The 20,996-nt window shown below is 38.8% G+C and overlaps 1 protein-coding gene across 1 annotated transcript in view; it reads left to right on the top strand.

Annotated features, from left to right (window-relative positions):
* Positions 1 to 20,996, top strand: part of CFAP61 (cilia and flagella associated protein 61) — a 99,734-nt gene that overhangs the window by 454 nt on the left and 78,284 nt on the right. Inside the window, 9 exon segments of the mRNA XM_068416302.1 lie at positions 1,900 to 2,050; positions 3,060 to 3,210; positions 5,827 to 5,903; positions 6,817 to 6,884; positions 8,114 to 8,133; positions 8,136 to 8,257; positions 13,309 to 13,441; positions 15,191 to 15,344; positions 20,707 to 20,798. Coding sequence (XP_068272403.1) covers positions 1,908 to 2,050; positions 3,060 to 3,210; positions 5,827 to 5,903; positions 6,817 to 6,884; positions 8,114 to 8,133; positions 8,136 to 8,257; positions 13,309 to 13,441; positions 15,191 to 15,344; positions 20,707 to 20,798 — 960 coding nt within the window. The 5' untranslated portion in view covers positions 1,900 to 1,907.

Consider the following 20,996-nt stretch of genomic DNA (forward strand, 5'->3'; position numbering starts at 1 on the left):
AGCGCCCGGTGCCCTCCGCGGGGCTCCTGGGCCGCACGGCTGGGGTGGTTTGAGCCAGAAACGGAGAAAACGGCACCCCACGGGAACCCCGCTGGTGCTGGAAGGCGAATGGTTCTTCACTGCTCGTCTTGCCAAGTCCTCACCCGGGGTGTGCTGCTCTCGCACTGGGAATGCAGGAGTTGCTGTAGGAGCAGTGCATTTTCTTATGAAAACGGTACACTTTTAATGTGTAAATGCTGCTTTCTCTCAGTCATGGTTGCATGAGTGTTTAGGGCCTCTAAGGGGAGCTAGTAGAGATATTTTTTCAATGTATTAAGTTAAACAACTGAATATGTAAATGTGGCAAACTTTTCCTCAGTTTTCCTCAGTAATCTTAATGCTAGCCTTAAGTTCGCTAACAACATTTTAAAATTCCAGTTTATTTTGATATATTGAGTTGACATTAAAAAAATAGCCAACTGTTTTAGTACTCTCACAGTTTGCAGTTACTTAATGAAATGTAGAAGTGAATTATGCGGCCATTTTCTTTGCTCATTCTAAGAATCACCTGTCGTTTAGCCCTGGGTATAGTTGCCTTCTACTCCACTAGGAAGAATACATATATCTATCTATCTTACAACTTAAGATGTTTGAGAAGTTGCTTACACAAGCTAGTATAATTTTTTCCTTGTAGATGTTACACTCAGTAATAAGTACACTCTAGCCTGGCTCATTCCTTCTACGTAACCACAATTCTGCTTACTAAAGTGTACGCATTAAAACCTGCAGAGGATATTTTGCATCAGGCTGGTGCCAGGATGTCTTTGCAAACATGTTTGCATGACCTGTGGTGTCACCTATAACAATATCTTGACTGCGTGTGAAAGATGTAGCTGTACACATGGCTTCCTCTGTATTTAAAATATATAAATTTCAGGGTTTCCTTTGTTATCCCATTTTAGTGGGATCTGTGGGGCCTAATAATCGGGCACCACATCTGGCTTTGGGAGCCAACATTAGAAATGGCCGTTGTGTTTGGTAGATTGGTAAAAGTGTTCTGCTAGTCTCGGTTTGTTGGTTATTGAGACTTTTCTTGAGTTACTAATGCAATATTTTGCACAAGGATATTTAAGGAATTGCAGAAAGTTGTTGTGTTTGGTCAATTTGTTTTACGTGCCTAATTCTTGATTATATCACAACAGGCTACAATTTCGAGTAGCCACACAGCTGAAAGACAAATGACCCGTTGATAGTCACAGGTGGTCTGAGTGCCTGTTGCCCCTATATGTTATGAAATTTCTAGGCGTGTCAGTAAATCTCTTGGACCTGGCAAATTCTGTGAACGAGGAACCACAAAAACATTTTTCTTCTGGGCAGGGAAGCTATAGAGCTTTTAATTCCTTCTGAAATTTGAGCATCGCTGTTGACTTAAAGAAATTTGAGGAGCTATTTTGGACAAAATACACGTAACTCACTTGAAATTGCTCTTTAATGTTACCAGGGCATTCTTATCCTGATTGCTTGCAGCTGATCCTCCCAGCCCTGTAGACTCAAGGCTATTAAGTTTAAATTATTAATGATGGGCACTGTTCTGATAGATAGCATGCAAATGCCTATAAAGGAATAAATGTAAAAGCAATCTGTAGCCTATTAAAAACATTTATTTCCTGTGTAGCATGTAGAATACATACAATAGGGATGATGGCCTGCTGTATTTGTACTCGTGCAGTGTTTGCATGCTGTATGTGTATGCAGGCAGTATGTGTTTTTGTAGAGGCCTGTAGGAACCAGGCACTTAAATCCATCTGAATCTCACTTCACAGTTTATATAAAAAAAAACCATTTCAAGTAACTACATTGAACGATGGATTGCAGTGGGATCTGCCAGAACAGCAATGCTTTCTTTCTTTCTTGTTGCAGTCTGTAAGATGACTAAAATAACTTCTTCAAGAGGAAAAACAGAAGTGGTCAGTGCCAGAAGAACAGAATCACATGATGTTTCAGATATTATCGGCCTCTTCAGCCATCTTACAGAATTAGTTTTTGGCAGGATTGATGTCGTGTACCTTTTGTAAGTAATAGTATTTTAGGGACATTATATTACCTTTCTTGCAGGAATCTTAAAGAAATTATGTTACATTTAAAATGACAGAAAACATTATGAGCCTTTACATGGCGTGGCGTAATGACTTTTCACAAAAAGGGAAAGAAAATCTGCTTCCAACTCCTCTGTGTCCCACGTCCGTGACTGTGCAAACTTGGATCATTGCTGCCAGCATGGTGAACGAGCTTTGACTATACTAGCTTCCTTTTTATAAAAGTTCAGAAGAAATATTTTTGAATAGTACCTGATGAAACCATCAGATTCCAATGTCTGCTGTGTGCTTCGTCTAACAGAATCCTTTTGCCTGTTGGAGAGTGACAGCAGAGGGACAGGGACTGGGGGTTTTAATCACTTTGTGGCTGTGACCGTTCTGTTTCCTTTTCCTGTGTATGTCTAAATCTTTTCCTTCTCTTCCAGTTTCCCCTTAATGAAAGGAATTAGTTATTTTTTGCCTCTCTTTACTCTTCCTTGGGAGACAGCCTCTCTCTGCCATAAAATATGTTTCAATATGCCTCTTCTTTTCGTGTCCCCAAGATACTGAATATCCTCCATGTTTTGACATCTGTATCCTAGCTGCTTGCATGGCAATGTTTGTGAAATGCTCATGGGTCACTTAGGTTTTTTCCACTCGACTTAATGGCAAGTGTCTCAGATAACAGCTATTTGGGGAAAAATAGATATATGAAGAAACATGCAAAGAAGAGGGAGCATTAAAGTCTTGCATATCAAATTCGTAATAATTGAGGATTTGAAAAATCATGTGGATTGTTATAGTGTCAGAATACACTAAATAAATATTTGGAATTGAAGCAACAGTGTCAAGTTAGGATGTGGGCAATGAAGCTGTATTGAGGCCTGATCCTGGGAGCACTTTTGAACATGGTTAATTTTGCTATTCAGACAGGCTGAATTAATAGTCAGTCACTTTTCTTTGTGTAGCTTCTTCACCTTCTGCAAAATTAAATTGTTTTCACAGAGAAAAATCAAATCTTGCTTTGACACTCTGCAATGAGAAGAATGAGGCTATGGCCCATGCTGTCTTTCTGGACTATCCAAATTGGAATGTCACTGATCAGTCTGATTGGGAATCATTCTTATATGAAAACTACATTAACAACAAATGCACTGTAAGTAAATTGTGTCATTTTAGTTGAGTTTTCATTTAAGGCTCAAGTATGAAAAATATGCATAGGCATCTAAAATCTATTTTTAGGTAGATTTGAGGCATTCAGGCTGAAAAAGGTGATCTTACTAAACCCTCAGGTGCTCAGAAGTTCATGAGTACCTGTTCTTTTGCCATGACAGTAAGTGAAGGTAACTGTAAGGATGGCAGTTAGGGAATGCAAGTCCTTTCTTTGCCAGACATGTGCACAACATGTCTGATGCATTGTGCTAGCACTGAGAGCAGTGTGAATCATAGCTGTCACCAATATTTTTCATTCAAAAACTGATCCAGCTCTGGTGTTATCTAACAGAACATTTACCTGGGAGGTGGAGTCCTTTCTCTAAGGTCCTTCTTACTGTAAGGGAACTGGAGTCCTCATTTCTCACCTTTTGGAATAAAGTTTTGCTATTTTACAGAACTGAATGCAAATTTAATGGCTTCAGAAGAAGAATAAGGGACAGGGAGTGTACCCCTGCTTGAAGGGTGGTGACTTAAACTGGGTGGAGGACCATGCTGACATGAGCATCTTGGTTCAGGAGTAAGCTTGTTTGGAGCTGGTGTGGAGACTGCTGCACTCCATTCTGTGTGGTGACAGTTTTTGTACAGGCTTCTCGGTCAAGTTTATGAATTACCCTTAGGCATTATGGGCTTAAAAGTTCAGGATTCAAATGCTGCCCATCATTCAGTGCAGCTAGGAACTAGATCCTGTGATTGTTGAGAAAAGATGGAAAATGTTAACCATAAACACTCAAAAGCTAGGCAGCACATGCCAGAATAAGGTATTACAGTATTGAAATTACCTCTAGACAGTTTGTTCATCAGTTTTCCGATGTTGGAAAGCCGTTAGCAACAGCTTGCAGAAAACCTGACAAATACAGCAATTGTGTTTGAAAATGCTGTGTGCCGTTAGAAGAAACAAATTACAGCCAAAGGGAGTATAGGAAAAACCCATGTAATTTTCTTGTAATCTGTTTTCTTTGTCCCTTGAACAGTACTTTGTGTACAGGCATATTGCAGGCACAGCCACTTCATTCACTGTGCAGCTGCTCCTGTTGGGTTGTGCTGCGCTGTCGGTCCTGCAGGCTCTTCCTCGGGCAGCCTGCGTGACAACATCTCTTGCAGCAGAGCTGCAGCTGACTTTGGAGTGCAGGGGCATACAAAGAGCAAAGACAAAAAAGAGCTTGAGCATGTTGGGAATTACGACTCGTCAGCAGGGGTGAAAGGTACTTTGGAACACTGACAAAGAGCAGAAGCACTCTTATTTTTCTAGAATGGAGATTATTTTCTAAAATATGTACAGAAGATTCAGTGCGTGTTTTATGCTTCTGCACTGACAAAACAACTGACCCTGTTCTGAGTTATAACTAGATGAGATATCATCTATTAACTGCAGGTTAAATCCATGCAGATGTGCTTTAGAAAACAGAGATCTGAAAACAGAATTTCTTAAAGTCTAGTTGACAAGTATTTTTCCTAGAGCACAGAAATAAGATAGCTTAAAGATCTAAATTAGGAATTGACTTGTGCAGAATTTAATTAGTGAAGATGCTTTACGGGATTGCCTGGTTACCATCACTATTCAGAAACAGTTACAGGCCAAATCTTGCCCCCTGGGCCTTCTCTTGGACCTCAAGAACAAAACATGCTTTTTTTTCCTTCTTCCTTTTTCTGTTGCATTTAAACAAACAAACAAAAAAACTGATTTTTAATTTTTTTTTTTATAAATGACTTTTGATGTTTATTCATTACAATAGCCTGTTGTCTTTGTGCTGGTCCATATACTGCAACCTATATGAAAACAGTTCTTGCTCTAAAGTTGCTGAAATTTGTTGGTGACTCTAGCCATGATATTTTAGTTGAAATTATACTATTCAGAAAACCTCAAGTTTCCCTATTTAAAATATTTTCTGTAGAAACATTTCATCGACAGGTAGACCTTCATTGACTCAGCATTTGAAATTAATATGCAAGAGAAAAGAGCTGAATTAATAGCACTTTCCATTCCAGCACAACAGTTTTCCTTTGCTAGTGTTTCCAGGTGAACTGGAGGCCCACAGAATAAAGGTCTTTTAGTCTGCCCTGCTTCTGCCTGGATATTTGAATGTGTCTGATGATGTGATCTTAAGACGTTGTAATTTTTCTTACTACTTTTCTTTAAAGAAAAAACATTTTAGGAGTATGAGAAGTATGTGAGCTTTTGCTTTTTTTAAACCTAGAAAGAACGTCTTTATCAGCCAAGTGTTAAATTAAATGTTGTTAAGATTTAGTTGTTAATTGTTGTGGTTAAATTAAAATGTTGTTAGTCTGGAATTAACTCTTTTAAATATGAAATGATGAATGTATGTTGTAGTCAAACAATAGTAAGCTTGAGTGTAAATCAAAAATTATTACAGAAGCACAAATAATGATATTAAAAAAAGAGTCTTTTATCACATAATTTATCCACATATGCTTTGCGGTTACTTATGTATGTGAAGCTACTCATTTGGAGTGCAGATCATATATATTGGAAATAAATGTGCATATTAATACTTGGGTTGGCTGCACGGTGTTTAGATTTTCATTCCGCATTTTGTAGCCTTTGAACACATTGTTCATGCATCTTTTTGTGGCGCAAGAAGAATACGCAGCTGGATGTTCCCAAGAAATTGTTAGGTGAGTTCATATGTAACTTTCTGTGTTGAAGCATGTGCACTCTCCTGCCATCATTCAGAGAGGCTTTGGAATTTAAAAACGCCTTAAGATGATCACTGGATCAAAATTAAGTCTCTCTCTAAACAGTCTCGGAAGGTAATAGAACATAACCTTGTATTAATCAAATGTGCACTGCTGGCTTTGAAACCAAGCTGTTAACGTTCCAAGTACGCTTCCCAAACAGTGTTGAGGTTTAGCTGTATCTTTGCTGTAATTTTCCACAGAAGCAGGACTGCAGTGGCAAGACAGATTGATTTTTCTTTTTCCTAGATTTCTGCTTGTAAAAATCAAAGCACGTGACTGAGCAGGAAGCTTAAAAAGCTGTAGATATTTCTGGAATATGCTTGTTCCTGGGTAATCTGTTGATAGGTTGTTAGCTACAGATTATATGGTAAGGCTGCAAACAATGCAGTACAAACAGCACAATATATTACTGTGTTAGCTCAATACCCTTGCTCAGGTTATTTGGTATACTCAGAATTGCACTTGGTGCCGTTGCAGTTGAATATACAATTACTTTGTCATGTCAGGCCAGCTCATCCAGATGCCAGGTCAGAGATCTGCCAGCAGAGATCTGGCATCTTTAATTTTTTCACCACTGGGGAACTGATATAAAAAGGAGGATGTTTGAAATCTAAGGTTTAGGAAATTGAGAGAAATGAAGTAGGAAAAAAAAAACAGTAAAAAAAAATGCCCAGATGAATTTCATATGATCTTATTTGTCATAAAGAAAATGTTTTAATTTTTGAGCCATCTGGACTCATGAAGGAAGATCAGAGACACTGGAGAAAAAATTTTATATATTAAAAGACTAGCAGCTTTGCCTGATTGGTGTAATGATGAAAGGCTGAATACAGTTATGTGATTTGACCAGGAGAGCTTTTATCACAGTACCAGAACTGCAGTTTATACTTCTCTTCATACCAGCTGATGAGAATTTAGGTAAGAATTTAATGTTATTTTATTCTTAAAATAATGAGAACAATCTCAATTCTCACTATCATTAATATGCACTGTGTTGGTCAGCTTTTTTTGTGTTTTTTTTTAAAATAACTGAGAACAGTTATCATTTTCTAAACATGCAGAAAACACAATCATAAAGTATCCTCTAATGGACATCCCTTATAAAAGAGGTTTATGCAGTTACATGTCTGCTCCCGCAGTCTATCCATTTCCTGCAGTCTTTAAATTTGCCAGAAACAGATGGGACTTCAAACAGGAGTAAAGATCTCAGAAATAAATTCCTCCAAGTTTTGTGAAGATTTCTGGCTGAATAGAGCCAAGCGACTGAAATCAGTACTTGTACTTTGAGAGACAATGACTAATAGGCCACTTGGCCTGTGTGTGTGTGTATATATATATATATATATATATATATTCACAAGCACACACATACATAAATTCATACATGTCAGCCAGGCATCATGCCCATACATCAGAACCAGTCACATGAGGTATTTTCTCTTATTTAGCCAAGTGAGTACAAGATGGGGAGAGGACACTGGTGAGGGTCAGAAGGGGTGCTGGAGACATGCAAGGAAAGTAGGATTATTTCTTTTAGAGCAGAGGCACAAAGATGGAGAACACACGTCTTAATTGGAGAACAGCATCTGACTTGGGATTTCAGTCCTGAATTCAGACTAATAAGCCATGCATCTACTTAATGACTGATTTTTGCTTGGAGCTTTATTTGCAGTGAGCTGGAACCTTTTCTGATATGCAACTTTCTAGACATCTTAGTTCCAAGTCATGCTAAAAAACTCCGTAGTGGTGTGTCAGCTACAGAAGACAGTGGCTGAATAAGGGCTTTTGTCAAACCTACCCTAGCAACAAATGTCAACTTCCCTTCAGCACGACGAGTCCTGACAAAGAGATTCTCCAGTGGCACACAATATTGGTTCTAAGACTAGTATTTCCTTAGGCAATTGATCCTACCAATTTGATTGCTTTGAAGCTTATCCAGGTTTTGGGTGCTGGATTAATTAACAAATTAATCTAGTAACAATTCTTTCATGTATTTATATTACTGTCATTTCAGCTTCATTGCCTAACTTAAAAGACTTAGAGCGTTATGCCATCTGTGGTTTAAGTTCAAAACTCCATTTTCCTCAAACGGTTTTGCTGATAATTGCAAAGCTTTCGTAATGAGGTTTCTCTGTTGCTCCTGACAGACTTTTGTCATTCACAGACCCAGACATGGGAAACACCTTTGAAAAGATGGTTACTGCTCCAGGTTCAGTAGCAGATAGAGACTTTACCTTGTTTGTGTGCCCCAGACATCGGTATCACCCACAGCTGTATATTCGCAAAGCAAGGTAAGGCAGTTTCTTCCTTCTGCTTCTGTGAGCAAATCTGTCTGGGTTAATTTGAAAAATTCTCTTTTTTTTTGGTTTACAGCATCGGTATCTTAGTTAAACTGCTATGATTTTCCTTGATCACCTAATTAAGTAGTTCTGCGATTATGCTGGTTTTATTCTACTTCATCACAAGATCAGTTGTATTTTTTATAGAACTATGTTGCTATCTGGAAAGAATACATTTTTGTCAGTGATGTTTATTCTGTGAATCTGCTGGCTTAATTGCACTGCTGCGTAATGAGTGCCTGTCGTTTCCAGGTCTCTCGGAGCATATTCCAACTAACTTTTAATTTTTTCTTGTTATGTCATATTCTGGCCAGTTGAGCAAAGTCTAGATAGGAAGGCCTATTATCTAAAAGAATTAAATAAGAGCGGAGAATCCCTAGTTCTGGTAGTCCTTCAGATGTGGAGCGTGATCCTCTTTTGTCTTTTGCACAGTTTTTTCTGCGTAAGCACTTCATACGTTCACCCTCGCTGTGTTTCAGGGGAGCAGGCCTCCTCAGTGTTGCTGAGAGAGCTGAAGGAAATAACAGGGTAACCCTTTTCCTTCCATCATGTCATCTGTTTCGGTGGATGCAGATTAGAGCACTTGTTCACAGTGGGAAGAGAGCGTGTAATAATTTTACTTGATTCTGAGTCATTCTGGAGTTGCTTTTGTTCGTTGTAAATGTAAGTGTTGCTATGATTAAATTAGCATTTCTGGTCCTTGTGGTAGAAACCGAAGTTTAGGGACAAGCACATCCCCGGGACACTGTATTGTAGGATACTGATGTGAGTGTGGGTCCGTGTCGACCCGTGCTCACAGATGGTAGTGCTGTATTAGGCGTATCTCTGCCTGGTGAATCCACACCTGTTTGTTTATGGGTTAATTCATGCTGACATCTCGGACTGCATTCTGGCAGGAGCCTGTCTCTTGGGGAGATGTTTACACATATTTAATTTCACCAAATAGGCCTGAAACAAATCTGCAGATTGTGCCCTTTTTCCTATAGTTTTAGTCAATGTTTGCAATATCCTGTCGCTTGACTTCTGAGCATTTTAAGAAAAAAGACTGAGGCCTGACCTTGACCACTTCACACCATCCTGCTATAGGTCTGGATATTTCAATATGTTACAAAATTATTTGCATACTAACTTGATCTACAATTTTTAGGCTTTTAATCAGTATTTCCTTTGGGTTGTCTACCATCTATGAGTAGGTGAATGAACCTTAATACTGAGAAGTTATCAGTAGGTGAATTAATTCCTGAGGATTTAAAGTTTTTCCATATGTCTTGATTCCAACTATTATGTTTGGGTTTTATTTAATTTGAATAAATTCTTTCTTTTGATGGCCATTGGATATTATCAATAGAAATATTTTTGACATGACTGGAAACGTAATGTAGGCCATGCGAATATTCCATGTAAGAGATACTATCTTGTCTGGGGTTTCTGTGGTGTATTATGAATAATAAAATTACTTTAGTGTGTTTGGTGATTTTTTTTTTTTTTTAAATTGGAAAACTAACCAGGAAACTGTTTTTTTTCTTAAGTGACACAGTATCTGGTGATATAAAATTCATACTTCAATGTTGTCTATCAGTAGATCCTCTGAGTAAGCTAAATTATGTTTGCAGTAGACGCTTTCCCTTTCCTTCTCCTCTGTATTCACCTTTGTGCTTCCCTGGCATCCATAGTAACGTTCAGTGGAGCCCTTTAGAGACTTATCTATGAAAGTTGTGCGCAGCCACCTGCCTAGCAACATGTTCTGGGTCAATGATAGGAGATTAGGGTAATCTCTGTTCCCTCTTCCCTTGCTTATAGAGAGGGGGAAAAAGAAGCTGTAAACGGATACTTTGCTTAACCATTAATTTTGAAGTTATTCTCCATCTGACCTTTATAATGTGAAATAAATCTGCAGTGTGCCAGAACATAGTACACTAAGCTCTTAATTTAAGTTTCTTGCTGATATCTCATCTTTAGATCCTGTCATTCTTGGTTTTGTACCATATATGTAAGAGCTTACAAATTTGCAGCTCTGTGGAATGCCTTTATTGTGCTTGTTCTTGCAGCCTAGGAATTTTGTAGTTATTTTTATATTAAAAATCTGTTGTGTTTTGTTTTTGTTTTTTTAAAGACTATGGTGCTAGTGGAAGATTGCAGAAATCAAAAATAATTCTGTTCCTACAGTTTCTAGTGTGCAGGGAGATGACTGGGCTTATGTGGAGCCCCTTGACTATCACGAGGTCAGTCTCTTTACATACCACGAGCCGGCAGAGCTGCCATCTGCATCTTGATGTGGGGCCGTGTGTCACGTTGTGTTTTACAGAGCAGAATGCTGTAAGGGACTCGGAGCAATCAGCAAAACGTGCAGTTTGGAGGTGGTGTGTGTATATTATCTATCCCAGTCAAACAGCAGGTTTCAATTAGAGTACAGTCTCATTCCTTTACCCCTAAATTAGTTTGGTTTGTTTGAGGTTTCATAACACATTATCAGATTTGCTGTATAATTGTGTTGAAGTAGTGAAGTTCTGGTAATAGAAAACTTTGCTGCAGCTTTTCCCTTGAGATAACTGCTTGCAAAGAAGACGACTGCTATTTTGGTTTGAGATATAAAGAATGTGAATTACTATAAATTTTCACAGGGTTTCATTGGTCATGGAACTTCATTTTAGTTGCATTTTTTGAATTAATTCTACAGACAAGTAATTGGTGTGTTATATTTTCTGTACTTTTTGTATATAATTTATTACAATGAAGACCCGAGAATAAAAAAGCTGAAACGACGTCAAAATAAAAGGGGTCACCGGTCCCTAGCAGAAAGGGGATCTTACTCAGAAGGGCGCATTCATTCCGGTGTGTACGAGCAGCAAAACCCATCTAGATACCGCCTAAATTGTCCGTTGGTCTTATGCTAGAGTTAGTTAGTGCTTAGAAACTCAGACCATGTTTGATAAAATTAGAAATAAAGTTTTTTGGCCCAGCTGTGTTAGCTTTAAGGCTTCTTCCAAATCCAGAAACATGTGAAGAGTAGAAATGAGAATCAGTTTATTTTTTTTTTCTGAATTGCAGCGTATGCGGATTTCAAATTATAGGTACAAGTATTTAGGTACAAGCACACACGAACTGGAGCAATAGGAGCCTGAAGCAGAACAGGAGCGAGCCTAAAACTGAGGGAACCCATAACCGTGCCTGACAATGACTTTCAGAAGCACGCGTTTCTGAAATATATGACACTTTTAGAGAAGAGAGAACTATTTAAAAATATTTTTCTATTGACATCTTATTTTAGGGAGGTCTAGAGGAGGGTGAAGGACGAAGGCCGGCCTCGGGCTGGCGGCGCGGCCTGGGCGGGCGGCAGCGCTCCCGGCGCCGGGCGGGCTGCGGCTGGCGGCTGAGCTGCGCTGCGCGGGCCGCTAGGGGGCAGGAGAGCGCCGGCGGGAGCGCGGGCTGAGGGGGGGCGCGCGCGGGCTGAGGCCCTCCTGCCTGTCGACCTGCCGGTCGCAGCTATCCGTGAGGGAAGACTCTCGAAAGGTTCATAAAAAAAAGGCCAAACTCGGAGCGTTGTGGCTGTTACACCAAGGAGGGTGCAGGCTGCTGCGGGCCATGGGCCCACGCTGGCTCTCCCAGGCAGGTGTCCCTCACAGGATCGTCTCCTGAGTGCTCTGTGACCGAAGGATGCAACCTGCTGTTTCAAAGGAGCCGGTTGCGGTGGTCTCTGTTCCCTTCAGTAAGCACAGCTGTATTCCTATGTTTGAAGTGCACTGTTTACTCTTCGGGATTTAATTCCTTTATCCTGTGCGGCTCATCTTTGTGTGATAACTGAGATAACCAAAAGCATGTTCGGTAGCAGTCTGCTTACAGCCCTGAGGAGAAAGCGTTTTCTTAACTCTGCAGTCCAGTGGTAAAAGTCATTCCTTCTGACGGCCCATCACGGCCCCGCTTTCTCACCACTTTTTTAGTTGCAGAATTGCTGGTTAGACCACTTAATTCTTGCATTTTTCAGGTAGATAAATAAGAAAGTGATTTCATCTTATTGAAAGCGGTTCCGTGTTAGAGCTGGTTTGCCATCAGCCTTTATGCCATGGTTGCAGCATGTATGACTGATGAATTCATTCATTGCATTGGTAAAAGCACTGAAACTTCTTGTTAAGACTTACATTGATCCTGGATAGCTTTTTTTTTAAGTGGTTTAATGGGAAATGTTGCCTATTTAAATAAAAATCCGTGCAGTACGGGGCCTATATGAGTCTCACACTGAAACTTGGACTGATTGGAAATGGGCTCAGGCAGCTTGTGCGCCGGCAGCACGGAGAGCAGGCTGGAGCAGCGGAGGCAGTCAAAGCCTCGGCGCGGCCGGTTCCCACCTATGCAGAAAGCCTTTCATGAGGCAGAGGAATAGAATAATTGCACTTTGGCCTTTGTATCCTTTTCAATAGTGGACCATTAACTTGACCTTACAAAGGCGTAATGGCTCGATTTCTGCCGGGTGACTCCCACACTGCTGTGTGTAATAACAGTAATCTAGCCAATACTCAGCACTGTTTCTCCCATACAGGAAGGCACTATTTTCTTTTTTTAAAAGAACTGATTTTCTAAATTGCACTGGTGTTGCTTTTTGACATCTCTGCCAGCTCTAACCAACTGATGATTGGGCTCACTGAATACAATTATTTTAAATGAGCCCTAGAGCCCAGGTCCACCTGGCCTGAGATGCCTTAGGCAGGAGAATTTAGGACTGAGCTGCCCTTGTATTTTGTTAGGGAAAGATAAGCATCTCCACTGGGCAATCCTGATCTTAAGAGGGTTGTGCTGGGTTTTGGAAGTGGTTCTATCTGTCCTCTGGTGCTGAGGCTCCCAGCTTAGTGTGCACTGGGGATGTCTCCTAGGTGAAATGATTTATTTGTGGGTGGAGGCTTTGGATGAGGCATTTGTAATATTTATCCATATGCTAACGGAGTAGAACAGAACTATCAGGACCTATTAATGGCAGAGCTTTAGGACGTTACCCAATCTCTTTTTTGTAGGTTGGAAGATTATGATGATCTCATGCCCATCTGGACACGTCAGAGTGAGACTCTGAAAGAAACCTATAATGAGTATTTCCTTGCTGATCTCATAGAATATCAAGATGAAGAAAATCAGGCGGCTGTTTGTGAGGTCAGTCTGCCATGAGCTCTGGTTTTGTCTCATGTTGCCTTTTTAGACATTTGCATTATAGATGACCAGTTTTCATTCCTGGTGAAAATTAATATTGTATGTGAAACCTAGTAGCCAGTAATACTTCTACAACATTTTTAACCGTGGATTTTTCCATCTCCTGGCTCAGGCAGTCAGATTTTTGCTGAACCGGAGACAGAAACACAGGAATTAATTTCAATAAGGAAGAGGCGGTAATATTTATTCTGCTGAAAATTCCTGTTAATATTTTCATGCGTTAGTAATTGTGCATGGAATTGTAAGCTGATAGGCAGCATAACCTACTTAATGCCAGAAGTCTGCTTTCTATAGCAAATGATTTTATAAAACGTTAACGTGTAATCACTACCATTGGAAGCCAAATGGGAAACAATAAGCCATTAGTGTAATAACACATTACAAACGGCTATCTTTATAAATAATACATTTCAGTTGTACATTTATAGCTCAATGTGATACCAGCACAAGGTGTTTCAGGCCCTCACAGTTTATACTTGCCGCTGCTGCCGCAGATTGGAAAGACACCTCCATGCGAACCAAGATAGATGCCAATTTTCCCTGCAGAGAGTGAAGCTGGCAGCCTCTTTTTGCACATATGGTAGATGGATTGGTTAATCAGCCTCTGCTGAGCCTTGGGCCTAAAATTACACAGCAGCCAGACAACCGCGGCGACCCAGCTTTTGTTCGGTTACGCAAACAAGGCAAACAAACAATCACTTGTTGTTTGAGGGGGAAAAAAAATTAAACTTTTTTTTTTTTATTTTTATTGGAGTGCTGATGGCCTGGTAAAACAGCTATACAAATCCAGCCCTTGAGTTGTGTTATCTTTTTAAAGGAGGCTTTCATTATGTGCATTAAGGGGAAAAAAATATTTTGTTTATGTGTGTTTCACGCGAAAGTTGCATATAGTACTGAAAATTGAAGAGCTTCCTTCTTCTAGGCTTGTCTTAGCTTAAAGCTAAAAAACCTTCAGGAGGCCAGTTCTTATTTTTCAGAGTGTATTTCTTTCTGAAGACTGCAGCTTTCTGGAAACTTTCAGTAATAGTCAAACATACAGAGTAACGTGCCATTTCAGCATTGCAGGGATCTTGTCATTTTCATACTTGCCAGGGCATTTTTTATTTTTTGAAGACTAGTTAGTAGGTTTTTTTGGCAACTTGAAAATATTTAGCACTTAGAATTACTGCAAATAACACATACCATATACTGTATTAGATACTGTTTATATACTGTATAATTGCTTTCTTGAATTAATCATTTTCATAGGAAAATAAAATATACTTTTCAGTTTGAGCACTATTTTATTTACAAAGCAGTGTCCAGTAATTAGTCAACCATCATGGCTAGCTAAATCCAGATCTTACTTTAGTAGTTAAAAGTTATATGTCTTTTATTTCCTGTAGCAAATGTTTTATTGAAACAATAGGTCATTATTTGGTCCACATATCTAATCCTAATGCTCTCGCAAGTCATCGCTAACAAAAGAATTGTAACATTTAATATAGGGGTCCTGATACACGCATTACAAGGGGGAAAAAAAAGGATCTTTAACTTTTGCTGAAGTAGTTCCTTTATACTTTTCTATTGTGCACAGCCAGAGACGGAACACTAACTGTTATGTTTCAGAAATTTTCTTGTTCAGTTTTTTGTCCTGACCTAAAATCATGTGCTCAACTTTTACATGTGTGTGACATTGCTTTTACATTTCAGGATGGTGACACTGCAGTGGGATTCATGAGTTTGTGTTCTCAAGTAAATGTTTCCTTGTTTCAAGAGTGTTTTGACTTAGGGCCTTTCCATGGACTCTGTAAACCACATCCTGAAGATATTCTCAAAACGCCACAGAAGCCAAGCATTCAAGAAGGTAGCTATGTTCTAAAATGCTAGATAGATTCAAAGGGCATTTATTTCTAGCTTCTGAGTAGGTTTTGCAAAAGGTTGGAAGAGGATATGGGTTTACTAGCAAGAAAATGTGTATATATATATATATATATATAGGGCACGATACAACAATGCATCTACAAGCCACCTTACTGCAAATGATAACCAGTAACATGAATATGTCACCTGTTTGTAGAACAGAAGTGTCACGTAAATGTTTTACAGTTGTCATCTTTATTTTTCGGTATCAAAGGGCTTTTTGTGCAGAAGGGCAACACATTTCTATCTCCTGATTATCAGTAATAGAATTAAAAAAAATACCATTAGGTTGTTATGTATCTGCTTGTCTGAACACAAAACAGCAGGCAAAAAAAAGCGACTCAGGAGCTACAGAGCAGTCACCAGCTGGTATCTCTGAGCTGACAGTCATGGAACAGAAAAGGGAAAGAAAAAAAGTCTTAAAGGTGCTCCTATGGACTTCCCTTCCCCTGCAAAGCAGCATCTTGCAAATCAGAGATGAAGGAGGCCAGCTGTCTCCTCCTGTATCATTCTTCTGCAGCTTCAGGAGTATTATTTCAAAATAGGTGACAGACATATGTAGAAACATAAATGAGACTGCGGGAGGGAGAAAGATCACTCACCACAGCGTTTTCTGAAAACTAGCTGGAACCCAGTCCTGGGCAGTCTGCTCTAGGTGACCCAGCTTGAGCAGAGGGCTTGGACAAGGTGACCTCCAGTGGTCCCTTCCAACCGTAACCATTCTGACTGTTACCTGGTTCTGGTAAAACCCTTAGACACTTCCGTGTGCGTTCCTTGCCCAGGGACTGCAAGCTGTCGGCCCGTATTTTGTGGCAGATCCTGTGCTGCTGAGCCTTTTAATGAGTATGTGGTTATTGCTTTTAACAATACAGCTGTTATACATTTTTTAACATTTGGGGAATCTATGAGACTTGTTCTAAATGTGAAAACTTAGCAAAAACAACTGGTCTGTTCAGGTTCTTGCATGACTCGTCAATCTAGCATCTGAGTGCTTTTCAGAAATTTATTAAGCAACGTGGTTAGCGGTCTCGTGTTTTCTCACTCTTTTTTCCTCTCCATTTAAAAACTATGTTAGTTTTGATGGTTGATACTACTTTGCAGTCCTGTGCGTTTCCTTCGTGTAAGATTTTTAAAAGTAGTAGCATCCTTCTATTTGGAATGAGAAGGGCAGCTCAGGGAAAGCGAGAATTATTTGTAGACTTTTCCAGATAGCTTGAACACAAATCACTGATGGTCTCGGACACCTGGGAAGGAACTTGAGTATCATAAGCTGAGAGCCTGACTCTGGTGCTGTTCTTAGAGAAAAGAGCCACTAGAAATTTAATAGTAAAATTAGAGTTAGCTCATGGCTATACACTGCTCAGGAATATTAATTCTGTTATCACTGAATAATAATTAAAGTCATTGTTGTAGCTTTGCACATTTTAGAATAAAAATAAACAAAGTGTTGGTTGTCCTGAAACATTATAAATTGTTGTTTATACCTTCCCAGTAGGGCCAGATAGAGAGAGATGAAGCTAAAGGCTGTGATAGTTGAATTTCAGAGAAAGGAATAAGAAAGAGGAAAAAAATCAAATTATACTATTATTACTCTAATTTCTAATCGCAGTTCAATAAGGCATTAGCTTGTTACAAGTTAGAGGTTTGTTATGGTTTATTGAAAATCTATGCTTTATATGGTAGATATACATATAAACAGCCTTTTTACTACTTGTTACACATTTGACTTATGACTGTAAACAAAAAGCCCATATTCTTTGAGCAGTTTGAATGAAAAGCCCTTTCCATCTGAATGATTCGGGGTTCGTTATTGCATGAGACATGACTTAAAATTCATTTCAGTATTCATTCATGAAAACTTCCAGGAAAAGCAGTGATGTTTCTTTTTTTTTAATTGAGAGAGGAAAGAAAAAAACCCACTTTTAATGAAGACATTTACAGCAAAAAAACCCCAACCAATTCATAAGCACAGTTCCCTTCCTCTCTGACTTTTTCTATTTTATTAAAAATGTGATTTGAAAAGAGAATTATCTCATTTGTTTTTTTGTTTGGTTTGTTTTGTTTTGTTTGGGTTTTTTTTTGTAAACATAGAGCCTGTGTGAGAGTTTCATCCCAGTAGTCCATTGTTAAGCCCTTCAAATATAAGGGCCAACCTATATCCTTGGAATTTGTTATAGTGTCAGTCACATATAGTTTATATTTGATTATATTGCATAACACATGCAAGATTATATGAATGCTATTTTAACAACTGCACTGTTTCTGCAGACTCCTGTATTGGAAATTTGCTGCCAAATTGTCCCTTGATGTGAAGGCACTGAAGGTTCACTAGACATATTGCATCAATAGAGGATGTGGACTTTCTTTTAAAGAATTTGAAGGCTGAGAATTCAAAATGCAAGCTACCTTCCTTTGTAGTGTAGTTTTATATTCCCACATTAAAAAAAACCCCACATAATAAGCATATTTTTTTAAGCTCTTTAGCTTGTAAGTAGAGACCACAGGTTGATATTATTTTTCCTTTCAAAATGTAATACTGAATAATAATGAAAGAGTATACAAAAATCTGTCTTTAACACAATATTGATATGCCACTTACGTTTCAGGGTAATTACAGTAATTTGGTTGTTACTCTATATGGTGTCATGAATTAGTAGCTACAAAACATTATGATGCAGTGGGAATGATTCAAGGGCTTTTCATCAGGCTTCATGGTGAACTGGCTTCTTGATCCTCCTGACTGTTACCTCTGCTAACAACCCAGCAATCACTGAATTATTTTAATTTTCTTTTTGTTCACGTTCCTCGCTTCATTTAGTGCAACAATATTTATGTTCTTCCCAGGCACTTGTGTACAGCGTGTATGTAAACAGGGATGCAGCTACATTTGACAGGAGTGGATGGTGGAGCCATTAAGGGATTTCATTTTAGTATAAAGTCAGAAACAACATATCAATATTTACATGACAACAAAAGACTTGTATTAATTAACTTCTGACACCTGCAAGGCTGTTTGTAATGAGAAATGTAGCTGGGTTAATCAAGACAACATTTGATCATTTCTGTGGAGTCTCACATCTGTGATACCCTCGGAGAAGCCATGAGTTCTAACCCCCGTGTTTCTTGCATCTGCATTCTTTTCCACTAACAGAGAAAGATTTTCAGATAACAGATTTTTTAAAATACTGTTGGCTAAATTATTTTAAACCTTTGAGGTTTTTTTTTTTTTTAAAAATGCTCATTACTATATAAAGAAATGCTTATGTCAGTGAATGTAGCTTAGACGGGTTTCCTGAAGTTCAGAGAGCAGTGAAGAATTCTGTCGTGCTGGGTTTCCTGAAGTTCTTTTTCTTCCTCCTGGAGCTCAGAAACTTTGACTTCCTTGTGCTGCTGGAGCTTTCAAATGCAAGGGCGTCCTGGCCTGATATGTTTTCTGCAGCAGTGATACCTGCTCCTCAAGAGTTTTAGTTAAATCTTATTTTCAGGCTTTATTTTTAAATATAAAACCAAACTGTGAACATACATGTAAAATTAGGGAGGTGACAATTTAAGGAATGACAGAACTATTGAAGATATATTCAGGGGCTAAAAATACAGCAGCTGACACTTTGCTTTAATTTTGGTGGTTATTTGGAGCAATATGTAGGATTCACTAGTATTTCAACATTTCTTTTCCAAGTTGATGATTAAAATAATTTTTGTCCGTAACATTAACTTTAAATATGACCGTTATGATACATTATCAGATGATCTTTTGTTCTGAATACCCTCACCTTCCATTGACTTTAAAGAAAATAATCCACTTTCCCCAAAGCGTGGAACATCTGCTGGAATGGTGACTGCCCGCTGTCTAGCAAGCATCATGATTTCATAAAAGTTCATAGCTGGTTCCGTCATGCTTGTGTCAGGTATCAGTAGAGTTCTGTAGAGCTGTTGTGTGTAGCTGTGTAAAACTGCCAAGATCTGTCTTAAAATAATGGTTAGGTAATTGAAATAAAACATAGTGCATCATATGTGTTCCAGGTTGGCTTTGGACATTTTTCTTGAGGTTTCTTAATATTTTAAATATCCACTCTGGATTTGTCCCTGGCCAGGGAACTGAATAGCAAAAAAATGGGTATAGTGATATTTAAATAAACTCCCTAACATATAGATGCTTGCTTTAATTGGCTTAAGCACTTGATCAGAGGTGCTGTATGTATATGCAGTGTGTGTATAGGTATATATAAAAAAGGAGATGTATACCATCATATATATATGTACCATGGCAGTCAGGATTTAAATATTGATTTATCGGATGGCTACAAGTAATTTCATCCTATTACCTTAGTTATCTGCCCACAAAAATATTATTGCTCAGGTTGGAATGAACTAGACTAGAATGTTACTATAATGTTACTGAGGATGGTAGGATGATCTGTCATGCAGATTTAAACCTGGTTTCTGTTACTTTGTTGATTCCTTTTCATGGGGACCTTTTATTCTTTTTTACGCTGCTGATGTCTGAAAGCTTACCAAAGCCTGTGGTCACTACTGCTGTGGGCATTTCTGGTGTGGTTCAACGAGTGTCTGGTTTTTTTTGCTATAAAATCTTGCACACACACACACAAAATTGCAATGGTTGACATAGTGCTTTGAAGCAGTTACTTCAGCACCCAAGGAAAGTGGCAGAGGGGAATTCTTAGATCAGAGGAAGAGAGGCAAAGTGACAGCGACTGATGAAAGAGCAACCACCTTTTATAAGAAGTAAAACGGAGTTCAGAGAGCTAGTTAGGTTTAGCATCTGAGAAGGGAATTTAAATCCTCAGGTTTTATTGTCCCTGCTTGCACCAGTAAGTAAGGGTTCTGGCTTGACAAGGATTTATTCTGAATTTCAGTTCTTTTAGGAGACCCAATCTGACAATCAAGAGCCCTTGCTCACCCGTGTGATCATCAGGAAACAAGTTAGCAACAGGCACAAGGTTTAAGATAGTAGTCAATGCACTCATGACTCATATTTTTCTCTTCAGATTTATTATATATAATACATGAGTTAGGAATTGCTTCTAAACTGTCTTGTTCAATTCTTATTTTACAACCAGTTCTCTGATTTTTTTTTTTTTTTTTTTTTTTTGCCTTGAAATCAAATAGTCTAATGCAATTCTAGATAGGTAACTATAGGAGGGTCCATTTTAACTGCAGTTGTTAAAAATAAATAAAATAAACCTTTCAATAGAGGTAATCTGGCCACTCCAGTTATTGCTGTGGTTCTGAGGGTTAAGCTATCATTTTTAAGCCTGATGCATTTGTTCTTTTTCATTACTCAGATGAAGATAAAAGCAACCAAACAAGTCAAGAAACAGAGTCTGTTTCATCCCAAAACTTTGAACATCTTCAGGAGCAGGATGCAGCTGTTCAGGTAATACCACTATATGCAGCAATGCCGATAACTTTAAAGGCTAATTTGAAGCAAAGGTGGAGGCCACGAGGGCAAGCAATGCTTATTATTTCCACTCCTGCACTGTCCTCTGCATGGGCCCACAGTTACATTTGCTGTTGTCCACAGATCAGAAGCTGCTCTAGCTAGGTTCTGGATGGAGGTGGGAGATAAAATAAA

Source organism: Nyctibius grandis, chromosome 1 (genome assembly GCF_013368605.1).
Source record: "Nyctibius grandis isolate bNycGra1 chromosome 1, bNycGra1.pri, whole genome shotgun sequence".
NCBI classification, from domain to species: Eukaryota; Metazoa; Chordata; class Aves; order Nyctibiiformes; family Nyctibiidae; genus Nyctibius; species Nyctibius grandis.